The sequence below is a fragment of the Dromiciops gliroides genome, chromosome 3 (genome assembly GCF_019393635.1).
Source record: "Dromiciops gliroides isolate mDroGli1 chromosome 3, mDroGli1.pri, whole genome shotgun sequence".
Classification (NCBI taxonomy): domain Eukaryota; kingdom Metazoa; phylum Chordata; class Mammalia; order Microbiotheria; family Microbiotheriidae; genus Dromiciops; species Dromiciops gliroides.
Window position 1 is genome coordinate 429,661,366 of NC_057863.1, and position 16,389 is coordinate 429,677,754.

General features: G+C 32.3%; 1 protein-coding gene across 1 annotated transcript in view; it reads right to left on the reverse strand.

Annotated features, from left to right (window-relative positions):
• ITPRID2 (ITPR interacting domain containing 2) overlaps positions 1-16,389 on the reverse strand; it is a 49,092-nt gene that overhangs the window by 20,484 nt on the left and 12,219 nt on the right. The window contains 4 exon segments of the mRNA XM_043993609.1: positions 215-240; positions 4,284-4,360; positions 5,497-5,526; positions 5,529-5,568. Of these exon segments, the coding sequence (XP_043849544.1) occupies positions 215-240; positions 4,284-4,360; positions 5,497-5,526; positions 5,529-5,568 (173 nt within the window).

The window sequence follows — 16,389 nt, forward strand, 5'->3', positions numbered from 1 at the left end:
TCATAGTTTTAACAAATCACATAATCACAATTTGACAGTGGAACAAAGGACCCCTGAGCCTTCCATTTTGTAGTTTAACTGAACCCTTCTATATGTATTGTCTCCCCCTATTAGAACGTGAGAGCAGCAACTATCTCTTGTCTTCTAGCGGACCATCCCTAATGCTTAGGGGATGGAAACATGAATGCTCATTCATTCATCATGTCTAACCTACATCTGAAAAGGAATCTCTTTTGTATTCTGGAGTCGTGAAAAAAAAAAATAAGGTTCAACAGCAATTTCATGAATAGATTTCCTAATTTAAATCATAGTAGCTTTACAACTATCATAGGTTTCACCTCTAAAAGTGAATTTTAACTTTGTTCCAAGAGCTGTCACTTAAAAAGTGTCTAAGTCTTACATATAAAGAGAGGTTAATGAGATATACTCTGTACTAACTTCATAAAATTTACTTAAATTTGACCCAGAAATGAGAGAAATTAGCACAGATTTCTGCTTAAATTACAAAGATTTCATTTCTTTCTTTTTTTTTTGCGAAAAGATTTCATTTCTAAAGTGAAATCTGCAAAGTGAAAAATAAAGCAAATCCTAGTCTCAAATATTTGTTTTTGTTAATTCTTTCTATTTTGGTACCTTGCTATAATCTTGTAAAGATATTTAAATAGATACTGACACATTGTAGCTTTTAAAAAAGGATACAAATTATAATACTAGATCACATAAAATTACCAATACTAGGAATTTAATATTTCTAATTTTATAACAATTTTTATTTTCTGTACTTTCCCAATATGAATATATAAGTCTATACATATCTTAATAGTTGAAGACAACATATCAACTTCAAGGGATATAATAAATTTTCTCCCAAATTAGACAATCTTATAATAATAATCTAAAATCAGTACTGATAGCTACCAAACAAAATGTTTGAAACCTAAAATTAAAGTTAGAAAGACTTCCCAATATATAATGAAGTAGCAATTAATCGAAATGCATTCTGAAGAACTGTAATTATAAGTGTTGAATCAAGACTCAAAATAGCAACTTTAAACATAAAAAAGAATTTTAATATTGAAGAGATTAATAAAATTTGTTACTAGGAATGAGACTGATATGAAAAAAGATTTTTAAAAAGCAAGAAGTCACTTTAACAGTATATAGTCAAGATTACTCCATACAGAGGATTCACATATCAGTATATATGTAGCCCTAGTCTTTCTACTAAGCTTCATTATACTGCCTATGAGACATTTCCACTGAGATGTCTTATATTCATCGTTCAACATAGTCAAAACAACGGCATTGTATTTTTCTTTGTATTTAATGTCGTTATCTCTCTCTCTCTCTCTCTCTCTCTCTCTCTCTCTCTCTCTCTCTCTCACTCACACACACACACACACACACACACACACACACACACACACACACACACACACACACAGTGTTCCTAAAGTCTTAATTCAGTTTTAAACTGTTTAAAATGCATTATTAAATCATAAAATTGCTCTCAGACTTTTAGGATACCTTATATATTTGTTGTCTCTCCCATTAGAATGTGAGCAGTTTGAGAATATGGACTGTTTCATTCTTTGTATTTGTATCCCTGGGACCTACCACAGTGTCTGATACGTAGAAGTAGTTAATAAAGCTTGCTGAACTGAATATATAACAGTTGGTATTGATACAGCATTTTATGATTTATAAAATGCTTTCCATTTATAATCTTATTTGACCTTAACAATAGCTCTATATAAAAAAGAAAAAGGTAAAAGTATTGAATAAATGAATCATTTGCATTTCACAGATGAATATATATTCTAAGTATATAATCAAATTCCCTCAGGAGGTAGATGGAAAATGAAATGGTCAGAAGCACACAGGTGGGCACGTGTAAAGGAAGGAGAACAATTTTGCTTAGCTGGAATGGTGGAGAATTGGTGTTGTGAATTAATTAGGAATGAGTGACAAAATATGAGATGGGAAGGCACAGAAATGTTGGGAGAGTTATGAAGAGATAGCAGAACAAAGTTTTGTTACTTTACACATTAGTTAATGTAGGTGTTTTTTTTTTTTTTACTTAGAAAAGCATAACTGAAAATAGCGCGTGAGAAAGATTATTAGAAATAACTGTATAGGATGGATTGAAAAGGAAGACCCCTAAGTAGAAAATATATATATATATACTCAGAGAGATTACCTAACTACTAATCCCGACAGACCAAGGATTAAAACCTATTTTTTGGGACTCCATCAGTTCCTGCTATTTTGTAGCATAGCTATAAGGTACTGCACTAGAAGTGAGAGATACAAAGTTGGAAAAACCACATATAGTCCATATCCTCAAGGGAGGATACAACATATAATAACAAAGCTAAATACAAAGTAAAATAGGGTAAAGTTTAAGAAGACATCTAGGTAGTGTTTTAAACGTTTATGAGGTATGAGAAATAATCACTTTTAACTGGAAATCTCTGCACAGTAAAGGGTAAAATTAGGGAGAGTTTCAAAGAGGTTCTCAATTTAGGGCCCATGAACTTGATTTTTAAAATATTTGACTTTTTTCCAATTTCATATAAAACCATTTTTTAAACATTCATTTTTGTAAGAATTGAGTTCCCAATTCTCTCCCTCCCTCCCATCTTCACCTCTACCTAAGACAGCAAGCATTTTGATATAGGTTATACATGTGCAATCATGCAAAGCCTATTTTCATATTAGAAATATTGTAAAAGAAAACACAGACCCAACTACCCTCCCCACACACACAAAAAAATGAAAAAACAAAAATCGTATGCTTTGATCTACATTCAGACTCCACCAGTCCTTTCTCTGGAGGTAGATAGCATTTTCCATCTAAATCCTTCAAAATTGTCTTGGATCTTTGTATTGCTAAGAATAGTCAAAGTCATTCACAGTTAATCATTGTACACTATTGCTGTTACTACGTACATGTTTCTCCTGGTTCTCCTCATTTCATTTTGCATCAATTCATGTAGTCTTTCCAGGTTTTTGAAAACATATCCCTTGTCATTTCTTAAAGCACAACAGCTTTCCATTACAATTGTATACCACAACTTGTTTAACCATTCCCCAATTGATGGACACCTTCTCATTTCCAACTTTTTGCCACACAAAAAAGCTTTGATACCTATATTCCAATATAATTGTTTTCCTTTTCAATCATTATCTTCTGAGAAGGGATACATACATTAACTGCTCCAGACTGCCAAAGATGTCAATGGCACAAAAAAGGGTTAAGAACTCCTATCCTAGAGGAACTAAATAGTCTAAGGTCCTACAGCAACAGCAAAATCCAGATCAGAACTTACCTAAGGGTGGCTCAGTGGATAAAGCACTGGCCCTGGATTCAGGAGGACCTGAGTTCAAATCCAGCCTCAGACATTTGACACTTACTAGCTGTGTGACCCTAGGCAAGTCACTTAATCCTCTTGCCCTGCAAGGAGGCGCAGGGGTGGGGGGGACTTTACCTAAATTTTAGTCTTTATTCACATGCCAAGTTTCTAAACATTCATTCCATTTTTCTATTTATTTCCTCTCTGCCAATAGCCTTCCCTCTAAAAATATGGATCAAAACTCCTTCCATTCCATTCTGATCATTCTTTAATGTTTTCCCCTTTCCTGCTGATTCTGATATCGCCAAATCTTATTTTATTGTTGTCACTAAATATTCACTCACCAATTGTTTTGAGGATATTCAAGTTTTTTAATGTATACATACTATGAATTATTAACCAAGCCATTAGTTTCATGAGGAAACGTACTGTCCTTTTGTGAACATTTCCAGTCTCCTATCATAGGAAGTAGTACAACATCTAGCACACAAAACATAGTGACTAACAAGTATTGTTGAGGATCTGAGATAGTTGATCTAAAACAAACTCACATACTATCAACACTCAAAAATCACAATTATGATAGGAAACATAATACAAAATATAACTGAATTGTTAGCAGGTGAACTATTGAAATAATCTTGGTTTTCTAGAAATCCCCAAATTAAAAGGAATAACTTTTGAAGTTTAGACAGAGTTTAAATGATTATTAAAATAGGAGTTTTTAAAAAATGAAAACCTAAGAGTCAGTATGCAGATGTTTGAGTAAGTTCATCTAAATACCAGAAGGAATTATGTCACTCAATGTTATGCTACAAAAAGAAAAGTTACTGGATGGGACAAGCCCCAACAAAAAAACTGTAGTGGCATATTTTGTTTAGAATGAAGAAGTGTATCATGATAACCACTGCATTACAGATCTCTTACCTGAAGGCAATCTGTAGAAGAATCTTCAGCAAAACCACTGCTATCAGAATGTTGACTTGCAGTACGCAATAACTGATCTACAAAAAAACCCCCAACAATCCATGTTTATAAAATCTTTAATTCAGATATTGTAAAAGAAATATGATTTTGATACTAATATCTTTGTGCATAAGTTTTATTTTGAAGCATATAAATATTTTCAAAAGTTAAAGTTGATCTAGTTGTTCTATTGAATGTTAAACCTTTAGGGCTTGCATGCCTGTTAAATTAAAATATTTATCTCTGAAGCAAGTCAGAAATCCTTTTAAATATTAGTGTTAGAAATAAACTTTATGTTGCTTTATTTTCTTCAGGTAGAAATCAACTAAAATGAAAAGTAATTCTAAACTACATACAAAAAAGAAATCCCTATATAAGTATACTTAAGCTCTTGATGAACTATAAAAACTCTAGCAGTGAAAAAGAGATGGAACAGTAGCTATATTCATAGAATGGTCTGCATGAATCTTAACATATTGAAAACTGGTTAGTAAATTATGTGTAAACATTTTCAAAAGAGATTCCTACCTCTTTATCAGCCACTTCCTTTTCTCCAAATATCACTGTCTTTTGGGTTTAAAAAGAGCTGGCAATTTTGCTTTAACTACATTTTTTAAAGCAAATGCAATAGGCCTCAAAATCAAAGGTACTTTATAATGAGCTAATGATTTATAAATAGGGATGGGAGAAAGGTTACAGTGCCAATTACCTCATAACAGTGGTTTGAAGAGATTTTAACCAAGTTAATTAACTACTGGTTGTGTGTTAGGTAGGCTACATATTTTCTAAACAAGGAGCTCCAATACATTTTAACAAATTAAATTAACATAATACCATCCATCATCTTTTCAAGTTCAAAAAATACAGATGGTAGTTAATAGCCTTATCACTCTGATCCCTATCATTCCATGGTAGTAAAATCTAATACCTAACCAGAACATAGAAATTAGTATGGCATGTAAAAGAAAAGGGAAGGAGCTTAAGAATTTCATTACTAACACAAAAAAGATTATCTCCTAAACAATAACACAACATGTACACATTAGTTCTTGATCTTCATCTTATATTCTTGTACATGTATATCTGATGCTGTATTCAGATAAAATTCCATTTCCAAATCAGTCGACATTACTTTGGCTGTAGCCCCCAGGAACAAATACCCATGTCTGATTACCTCTTTTTAATTTGGTAAGACTTAGTGGCAAGTGGCTGAAACATGTGGAGCTTCTCCCTCTGTACTTTGAACCTATGGAAGAGATTCAATCATTAAGAGTCAGAATGTTCCAGGGCAAATAAGGAGAAAAGATGCTTGACAGCAATAGTACACAAGCTAATTTAACAAAAAGCCTAGTAACATTCATAGATGGATTGCTTAGTGCTGAAGAGAGTACCCTGTAAGAATGAAATCACAAATTCATCCCTCAAAGTGTCAAAGTTGTTATATTTTAAAAGAAATGAAACAAAGTCCATCTTTTAGTTACTGGAATCCCCTTACCATTCAATTTAATAATTAAACAATTGTCTAGCTAATAATGGCAAATACAGTAATAGTTTCTAGTGTCCTAAGCTATCAAATAAAATTACTGAACATATAAACAAGTATACTTAATAATAAAAATCAATATTAAATAGACTACAGAATCCTATGACAAAGTCTCTTTTTAAAGTAAAACTTCTAAGTAGAAGCAACCTTATGGAAGGGAAGAAACCACTAAGTATCAGCTATGTGCTGATCACCATGTTAAGTGTTTTACAAGTATTATCTCCTAACAAACCTGGGAGGTAGGTGTTATTATATTATCTCGATTTTACAGTTGAGACAACTGCAGCAGACAGGTTATGTGATTTACCCAGGGTCACATAGTGTCTGAGGCTGGACTTGAATTCAGGCCTTCCTGAATCTAGGCCCAGTGCTCTATCCACTGTGACACCTAGCTGCCTAGGAAAAAAATATCAGGGGCAACCCCTTATTTTGTCCCTAACCTTCCTTTTCTCTAAGTACCCATTTAGAAACTACACATGGCATATATGAGTATTAGGTAAAATGTGGAAATAGTACCCTCCCCTTACCATCCACTCAAAGTTTATCGAGACTCGAGTTACAAATTAAATAACTGTACATCATGAAAAATAGTCCCTTTTAGCAGTAAATAGGAATATTTATGAAAAAGTGTTATTTTTTTTAAATCCCTTGTTAGATCCCTTTGAGTTGCATTACAATTTATGGTCAGCTTAAACATCTGGAGAATACAAGTTGCTTTAAATTATTAGCAACTAACATCTAGTTCTAGTTCTATCCTAATACCGGAACCTGTAGAAAAAAGAGTCCTTCCAGCATAATTAGATGGATCTCTTATCAAATCTACGATCCTGTATTCATTCATTCATTCATTCATTCATTCATTCATTCATGTACATTCAGGTACCTTGGTACCTTGTCCAAGTACAGACCATGGCCTCTACTAGTCTGTTCAATTCTCATCTATGTTTTCTGCAATTACTAATTAAATTCCAATAAGATAAAAAAATCTTATCAAAACAGTAGTAGACAAGTAGGTGAGGTATATAAAGGTGACAAAATAAGGTGAAATTTCTTCCCCTTTGAAAATAAGACTTGATACCCACCCTCCTCCACACACACAATATGAAAACTGTTAACAACATTATATTTTGATATTTTGAGAGTTATCAAGGGGAGGAAGATATTAAGGAACTGAATAAAATATCTGATGAATATAATACCTAATTAAAAGTTTTTTGTTACTATATAAAACTACACAAATCTAGCTGTAAGGTATGCTTGTCTTTTTGTCTGATTATTTATAAAATCAATTATCTTTAAAATAGAAAACATTAATTTTAGTAATAATTTCAACACTAATTTCATTATTTAAAGATATTTAATCTCAATGACTCCATCCTATAAAATTCAAATCAAAATAGTATAAAAAATTTCAACAAGGTTGATAAAATACATATCAACCCTGAATAAAACAGATGTATATTCCAAATGATAGATGAGAGTCTCTTAATATATATTGAGTCTGTAGTTATAAAACAGATCTGAGGATGACATTCATTCCAGTTAGTTGAACATATTGGATATAAGCCTGGCTTATTTAAATCTGAATCTTAACACTATCTAAAAAGTCGTCATGTCATGAATTGATTAATAGCATGATATAATTTTTTTTTTTTTTTTGGTGAGGCAATTGGGGTTAAGTGACTTGCCCAGGGTCACACAGCTAGTAAGTGTTAAGTGTCTGAGGCTGGATTTTGAACTCAGGTCCTCCTGAATCCAGGGCTGGTGCTCTATCCATTGTGCCACCTAGCTGCCCCCATAGCATGATATAATTTAATGATATATATGAATACCAAGAAGGTTTACAAAAGCTTCATCAACATACAGAAACACAGAATGTCAATAGCTAGATAGAAGGGACCTAAAGAGATTATCTATTATCTATCCTTTTACAGAGAAGGAAACGAAAGCTTGTAGAGAGGCAAGATAACTTGCTTAACTGACTATATTTAAAAAAAATAAAAACTGGTAAATTCATCTCTATAAGATTGTGCAAGGCAAGGATGTTATTACACACATCTAAAAATTCATGATACTTCATCCCCTCAGAATCTTATCTACAACAGTTTATGGTCATCTAAAATATTTGGAGGATATTAGTTGCTTGAAATTGTCAACTCCAAATAACATATTTTCAATAAGAGAAACATAGAAAATAGATTGAACTTTTTCCTTTTGTAAATATATAAAATCTGTAGTGTTATGTAACTGGTGGTTTTTTTTTCCCCAAAAACAGCACATAGGAAAAAAATTCAACAGGAAAAGCTTTGTTTAATTTGAAAGCCAACAAAATGCATTTTATTTTCATACTCAACAAAAGATCTATTATTAGGTTGTATTCAAGTCTAGACCTTTTTTTTTTTTTAAATTCACTTTAAGTAATTTTAACTCAGCACTATAATCACAAGAAGAATGTTCCAGGAATCTCAGTTTTCAACTTAACATTACAACTTACTAAGCCATAAAATTTCAGTTTTTCAATTACATACATGCATTTTGCAGACCTTAAAGTGCTATATAAATGCTAGCTATTATCTTTCTATTTGTAATGTCATACAACAGAGTAACAGAATTTCTAACCACTGCATTCTCTCAAATGTAATGCTATAAAAAAAAAACTATCAAGAGACAATCTTCGAAATAGAAACCTATTAAATTCCTCCCCTCCTTACAGATTCTATAACATTAAAAGAATTCTTCCAAATTAAATATTTAAGAATATTGCAAATTTGAAAAATATTTAGTACTTAACTAAAGCAGAGAAAACATATTAAAAAGGTTATAATTTTATGCGACATATGCTTACACATTAAGTAAAGAAAGATATGGAATGTATCTATATAATCAAAGTCTTTTTTGTTTTTCGGGAAATTTTTATCACCAGCACAACTGGCTTTCTGGTTTTAATTTTTTTAGTCATACTTTATTAAGACCTCTCTTAATAAATATGATGATTAATTGTGGATATAGTATTTGTCACAATATTTGGATCAAAGCTCATTAAAATCTCAGGGGGGAAATGTACTAACTTAATTTTTTACATATGGCACTCTGTATTAACTTTAAAAAAATTATGTATACTTATGTCACAATAATGTACTCTATAAAATTTACCACAAAACCTATATCTGATTGTTTACTGCCTCAGGGAGAGGAAAGGGATAGAATTTGGAACTCAAAACTTTAATTAAAAATGCTTATTAAAAAAATGTACCAGAAACTACAATGGAGTTAAAGTAAAAACCAATACAAGCAAATACATGTAAATGTGTTTCTTTTCTTCCAATTTTACAGTTGATATTGATTCTGTTCATTGACAAAATAATTACAAATACTTATATAACACTTATATAACACTATTAACTATTTGTAGAATTTGATTGGTTACCCTTCTAGGGTCTTCATAAACTACCAAAGAACTTCAGTAGAGAGTTTAACAAAAAGGTGATCCAAAGTACAACGTCAGGTTTCAATGTAATGTTGCTATAGAGAAAAATTACAACAACAACAACTATGGTTAATGAAGGACTATTTGAAATGTTTGGACATTACATTTTTTAAGGGTTCGGTTTTTAATTATAATTTGAAAAAATTTACATCCATTTCTAACATCAAACTCCCCTTTTAACCATAATGCTCAATCCCCAAATAAATTAGAGAATCACAGAGCTACAGGGAATCTGAAATCAAAACACTATATAAATGAAAGCTATTCTTGTTATTTGGGGAAATTATTTGAACTCATATTCCTCATACATAAGAGGAGAAGGCTGGAATGAATAAGGTCCCCTTCCATTGTAAATCTTTGATACTATGATCTAATCTAACCCTTTCATTTTATATATGAAAAAATGTGTGTGTGTGTGTATATATATATATATATATATATATATACACATATAACATGTATATGAAACATATATGTTGTATGTATAAACATACATTTTATATATAATTACATAAACCCTGTCATTTTATAAGTAAAAACTAAGGTTAAAAAAAAGTAAAAGTGACAGAAAACATGCTAAACAGTGGAAAGAGTATTTCAATTTGGAAGGACCTGAATTCAAATCTTGTCACATCTATCAGGTGAGTGAGCTTGAACAAGTTAATTAGCTTCTTTGGGTCTCAGTTTACTCATTTCAAAAATGAGGGGGTGGTATTAGATGACCTACAGATCCCTTCTAGATCTAATTCTATGATCCTGTGTCCAATTTGCCCAATGTCAAAACAAACATTTAGTAAAAAGTGTCTTCAACTTAAAGTCAGAAGATCCAACTTAAAGTTCCAACTCTGCCATTTCTTAGTTATTTGTCCTTATGTTAAGTCACATGATTTTCTAGTTCCAAGTTTCCCAGTCTTCAAAACAAGCAAGCTGAACTAGATCATAGCTTTTTAAACTGTGGGTAACAACCCCATCTGGGGTTGTGTTATTGAATATGGGGGTTGCAAAAAATTTGGCAACAGTAAGAAGTTATATAAACCTATGCCCATATACTCAGCATCACAAAAATTTCTACAGTGAAAAAGTGAAAAAAAGTTTAAGAAGCCCTGGAATAGATGACTTCTAACATCTTGTTTAGCTCTAATGTTCTGTGATTTTCTGAAACTGTTAGTGGCAGAGAGAGAATATGGAAGAATTGGGCCCAAAATGCTGGCATCAACATGTCATTTCCATCAATGGCTTCTAATATGAATTTAAAGTCTTACATTTATTTCTAGCAAAAGTAGGCAACTTCAAAGGTTTTGAAGAGAAAATAGCTGAACTAGGAAGACTGAAAGAATAAAAATATACCTACAAACCTGGGAAGTTTAAAAATTTTCCTTTCACTATTTTTAACATGTTCAACAGCACCATAATCTGATAAATTTATGTATTCCCTCTACTGGCATTAAGAATGCAACACAACCATGCCTTTCACCCTGTTTTAATCTTGTTCCTGGGTTTTATAAATCCTTCATAGGCAGTATACACAGAATACTGAAGGAATTCCTCTAGATTTCTTTACATTTCATGGATGCCAATGAAACCCAAAGACTATCCAGGACCAGCCCACCTTCTTTTCTGGTCACATATATTTTTGGATACTGTATTTTACACCATTTTCCTGCACAATTTTCACTAGTAATAAGTTATGGACTATTCATGCTCTCAATGCATCTCACCATTGCCTCTTGGAGACCTGCAGAATCAATTCTTTAGTTGTTTTCTATGTTGTCATCAGAAAAATACTAGTGTTAACCAGAACTAACTTGGAATCATTAAAAAAAAAACAACACTGAAATTTCCCAATTAAGTTTGGCCACACAGCTGTGTTATATTTGTTATTTTATAACTGATGAAATTCCTATCCTCTTAAAGAAATAAAATTAAACCATCAAGATAATAATCAAACCATTTCTTGTTCACTCCAGGACCCTAAGATCAGCACCTTCCTTAAATTTCAACTGTCCCTTTCCTTTTCTGACAAGACAGCTTGATAGTTCTGTCTTACTTTATTTATATGAGAAGCTAAAATCTTAATCACTATTTTCCACTTCTAATTAGACATTTTTAATAACCACTGCAGCACAGGCAGGAATAGAGTCAGAACAATGACTGAATTGAAGATATTTTGTTCTATGGGCTACTGAAATAATAAAGAATATTTGTGTCTTATAATTTTAATTATTTTTGGTAAAGAAAATATTTAAATCTTAAATGGACCACGCTATAAAAACACTTGTAGGGGCAGCTAGGTGACGCAGTGGATAGAACACCGGCCCTGGATTCAGGAGGACCTGAGTTCAAATATGGCCTCAGACACTTGACTCTTGTTTTTTGGTGAGGCAATTGGGGTTAAGTGACTTGCCTAGAGTCACACAGCTAGTAAGTGTCAAGTGTCCATCTGACTTCAGCAATGTTGGGAAGGTTTGCTCCTTCTTTGCAACTTAGAGTTGCTCAAAAGCCTTGAGAATTTAAATGATTTGCCTAGAGTCAAAGAATTAATATTTGATAAGAGGCAGGACTTGAACCCAGGTCTTCCTGGCTTTGAGGTCAGCTTTCTACCCTCCATACCACACTGCATCTCCTTAAAAAAACATAGACATAAACAAAACCAAAGGTGCGTACATTTTTACATATTGAATCTATTTAGATTAACATCTAAAAAATCCAAAAGAAAATATGACTATATTATATACCAGGAAGGTAGTATGAGAGTAGTAGAAAGAACATCAACTGAATTGGTAGCATGAGTCTTAGATTCTAGCCTGGCTCTGCCATTAACTAGCAACATGACTTTCACTAATTCACTTAATGTGTTTTTCATATATGAAGATTGGAATATGGACCTAGATGATTTGAAAGGTCACATCAAACTCTAAAATATTATCCTATAATCACCTACAAATTTTAACTTGAAAAAATACTTTAGTTATAGATGCATATATTTAACTTCTACAAAGAATAAGAATCTGGGAGGGCAGGGAACTTAACTCAAAACATTCAAACCTATTCATTTAACAATATTTAACTAAGTTATCATTGTGCAGAAAACAGCTTATTTTTTTAAAAGCAGTTTTTCTTTGTCTTGAAAAATTTTGAAATCTAGATAAGAAAACAAAATATAAAATTACTTATGCTGCAAAAGCAAAATAATTAAGATTGCTCTGTTCACATGTACTGTAGTAAAGTACAAAAGAATACATGAGAAAACAATTGGGATTTAAACACAAGTCTAAAAATAAATTTGAGTGTACTAATTTTGGCAAAAAATGTAAAGTTTAGGAAGGGGAAAGTCAAAAAATGAATGTCAGCTAAATCTAGAAACAGTAGCAACTTCATTTTGAGCGCACAAATATATACAGAAGATATTTTAGAAATGAGAGGGTCACAAATCCACACATATGGCCAATTGCTATGCCATCAGCAGCACATTCATATACTAATTCTTTGACCCTGGACAAATATATAGATATAAGGAAAATACAACATGGAAACTTCTTTTCAAAGGCAGGTGAAGACAAAACAAATTTTCTCTCTGGAAATACACAATCAGTTAGCTCATTATAACATAATGGTAACTCCCAGGGAGATAATGTATTCTCAACTTGCCAAAGAGCCATTTGCTGATGTAGGATAATTTTCGATTTAGATCTCAATCACTTATATTACTGCTCTGTTGCTTTAAAAAGTACAATGCTGTAGTAACATACTCGTAATAAGTTATCTGAGAACAAAAGAAACTATATGTAATTTTGCCATTATAAATAGAAAAGCCAAATTTCCGATTTTGAAAGTTTGAAAAAAGTGAATATAATTTTCAATAGTTTGCAAAATACTTCAATGTAAACAAAATGACATCCAAATTGAGAAATGGTATCTGGCTATTTTACATATCAAACAATTGCATTTTTACAGACCTGGATCAGTCTTTCCAGCTTCTTGGCTCTTTTTCCATTTAATATATTGTCTTTCTTTGCTCTCAATGGCCAGGTTCTCAAAAGCCAGATTTCTTGTTGCCAAGGCTTCTCACCTTTGATCCTGGTAGTATTCCTCTCCTCCTGGCACAATGTCACTTTTAGAAGTTAATGCCTTACCTAGCAACCCAAAAGCCTCCTTCCCCTCCAATGGTACAGACTGATGTTCAGCTACTCTATTAAAGAGAACTGGCTTACTGAAAAAGACTCTTTTGAAAGAACTCTTACTCATACTTACTGGCTATCTTCACAGGAAGTAAGTTCCCAATAGAACTCAAAATTCAAAGGAAAGAGACTACAAAAAGTTACAACGCATTTTCACAGACATCTAAAAGTTCCTTTAATAAGATTGTTCTCATTTCTGTCAATATGCCCCAAATCTAAATGGGAGAAAAGGAAATAAAGTAACATGCTTCCCGTCTTTATCCATTGTTTAATAAACCTTCTTTAAGGATCCAAGGGGGCTGGGGAGAGGGTGTGGAGCTTGAAAATACAGTGCTGGTCATTTTAAATCCATATTATGAACTTTAATTATCCTTATTTCAAATGTTTTATGAAGCACTCAATTTAATCTATACAAATCAAGGTTAAGATTTTACCAAATCTTACCAAATATCATACCAAAAGATCTAACTTTGTAATCCAGAGTATTTTGGCTTTTTGACAATTTTACACAGAATGACAACTACAGATATGTTTGTTTATATTGTGCTTTTAAGGCCTGCACAGTGCTTAGTCACAACAACCTTTTAAGCTAGGTAGTACAATTTCCGAGTTTACAGGTGAAGACACAGTCTCTGAAAGGTTAAGTGGTATGCTTAAAGTCACACAGCTAGTGCCTAAGGCAACAGTAAAACCCAGGAATCCTATTGACAAATCTACTGCTCTATAATGGTACATTGTTTCTCCTTATCTAGGAACCAACCCTAAAAATTCTGGATCTAAGTGAAATTTTCAGTTTTCAAAGACCAAAAAGAAAGGGGAAAAGGCAATTAGCAACATACCACTTAAGGGTATAGGTTTCTATTATTTGATTGAGACTTAAACTAGGGATACCTGGTATCTTCTAGAGAGAAAGGTCTTGAAGACCACCACAGTGTAACAGATAGCAAAAAGGAACCAGTCTGGCCAAACCAGTTTGAATATCGTCTTTGATGCTTGCCTTCCTCAGATATGTTGTTGGAAATTTTATAATAACTAGCTGTTTAAGTCCTATTTGGAATACTGATTATTTTAGAACTCTCTTCTTATTTTGGTCTAAGGATGCCTGTTTATTAAGATTCAAATCTAAGTATATTTCTTCAGTTTTATTTTCTAATTTTAATTTGTCTTCCAATTGAATTGAATAAAAGTTTTTTCAGAAAGACTAACAAATGGTTGTTCCTCTATGTCCATTATCAGAAATGAACAGTATTTGTTAAGTGTCTACCATGTGCCAGATATTATACTAAGGTACTAGGGATAAAATACAAATAATGAAATAATCCCTACTCACAATGAGTTTATGTTCTAGACAAGTATATATAAAAATCTTTTCAGCATAAATATATAGATTTAATAAATGCATATAGGCATGCATATAGTAATTTATAAAGTAGATTTAGGGAAGGAGGTTATTATGAGTTGGGGACAAGGGGAAGAAGGAATTATTAAGAAAGGCTTCATGAATAAGATGGTGACTAAGAAACATCATAAAGGAATAAAGGTACTCTATGAAGCAGAGGTAAAGAGGGGATGCAGTCCAAGTATGGAGGATGGCCAATGCAAAGGCATGGAACAGGGAGATGGGATGTCATTAGTGAGGACCCAGAGAAAAGAAGAGTTTGGCTAGATAACAGGGCTCAGGAGAAGAAGTAATAAAGCTGAAAAGGTAGGCTGAGGCTAGATTGTAAAGGGCTTAACAAGCTAAATAGAGAAGTTACAATTTTAGAAGAGATAGGAAGCCACTAGAATTGATTAAGTAGAGAAGCTGCATGGTTAGAACTGAGCTTAGGGAAAATAACTTTAGCAGCAGTGTTCAGCATGAAGTAGAGTGAGAGACTTGAGTCAAGGACACCAATTAGACTGTTTCTATCTAAGCAAGAGGTGATAAAGACTTGAACTAAAGTAGTAACTTCATGAATAAAGAAAAAGAGTTGAATGTAAGAGATGTTGGAAAGGGAAGGTAGAAACAAGCAAGATTTGGCAACTGATTAGAAATGTGAACAGAGAGAGGACAAAGAATCAAGGATAACAAAGATTATAAACCAGAGACATTGGAAAGATGATAATGCCTTGGGCAAAATAATTTACATATTTGCAAGAGGGGACAGTTTAAAGTGAAAGATAATAAATTGAAGATGTCTGAATTCAGACATTCAGTGTCCAATATCTAATATTCAACTGGTGATACAGGACTGAAGCTAAGAAGAAAGACTGGGTGGGACTGGCAATTTCTATTAATCACTTGATTAATGACTATACATTCCTCCCTCTGGCCCAGCAATTACACTGAAATATCTCAGAGTTCCAAGTTTAGATAAATAATACACCAGCAATTTAAAAAAATAATTTGCAAAAGAATTAAACATGTAAAAAATTACTATGGCTAATGTTTAAATTTCTAATGTTACTTTGAGATAAGAAACTAAAAGAAATATAGCACTACAAATAGTAGTTTATATACTGGTTTTAGTATGCCATCAAATTACTGCAAAAGAAACATAGTATATTCAAATCTTAGCAAGTAAACATTGTATTTTAAAGGCGTTTTTAGTATGAGTACCAACTTATTATTTTTTTAAGTATTGATCAAAGCAGTGGAATTTACTTTAGATTAACAACTTTTTCAAAAGCATTCTAGTGCAAGGATAAATTAGAACATATTAAATTTCAGAAGGAGTAAATCAGATAATCCACACAGATACACACAAAGTTTATAAAATCAGAGTTAGAATCTTTTAGAAGGCTAGCTTTAAGTTAATAGAAATGAATGAACCTACACAAATGCAAGAAAATCAGATGATACCAAAATTTTTGATTGCT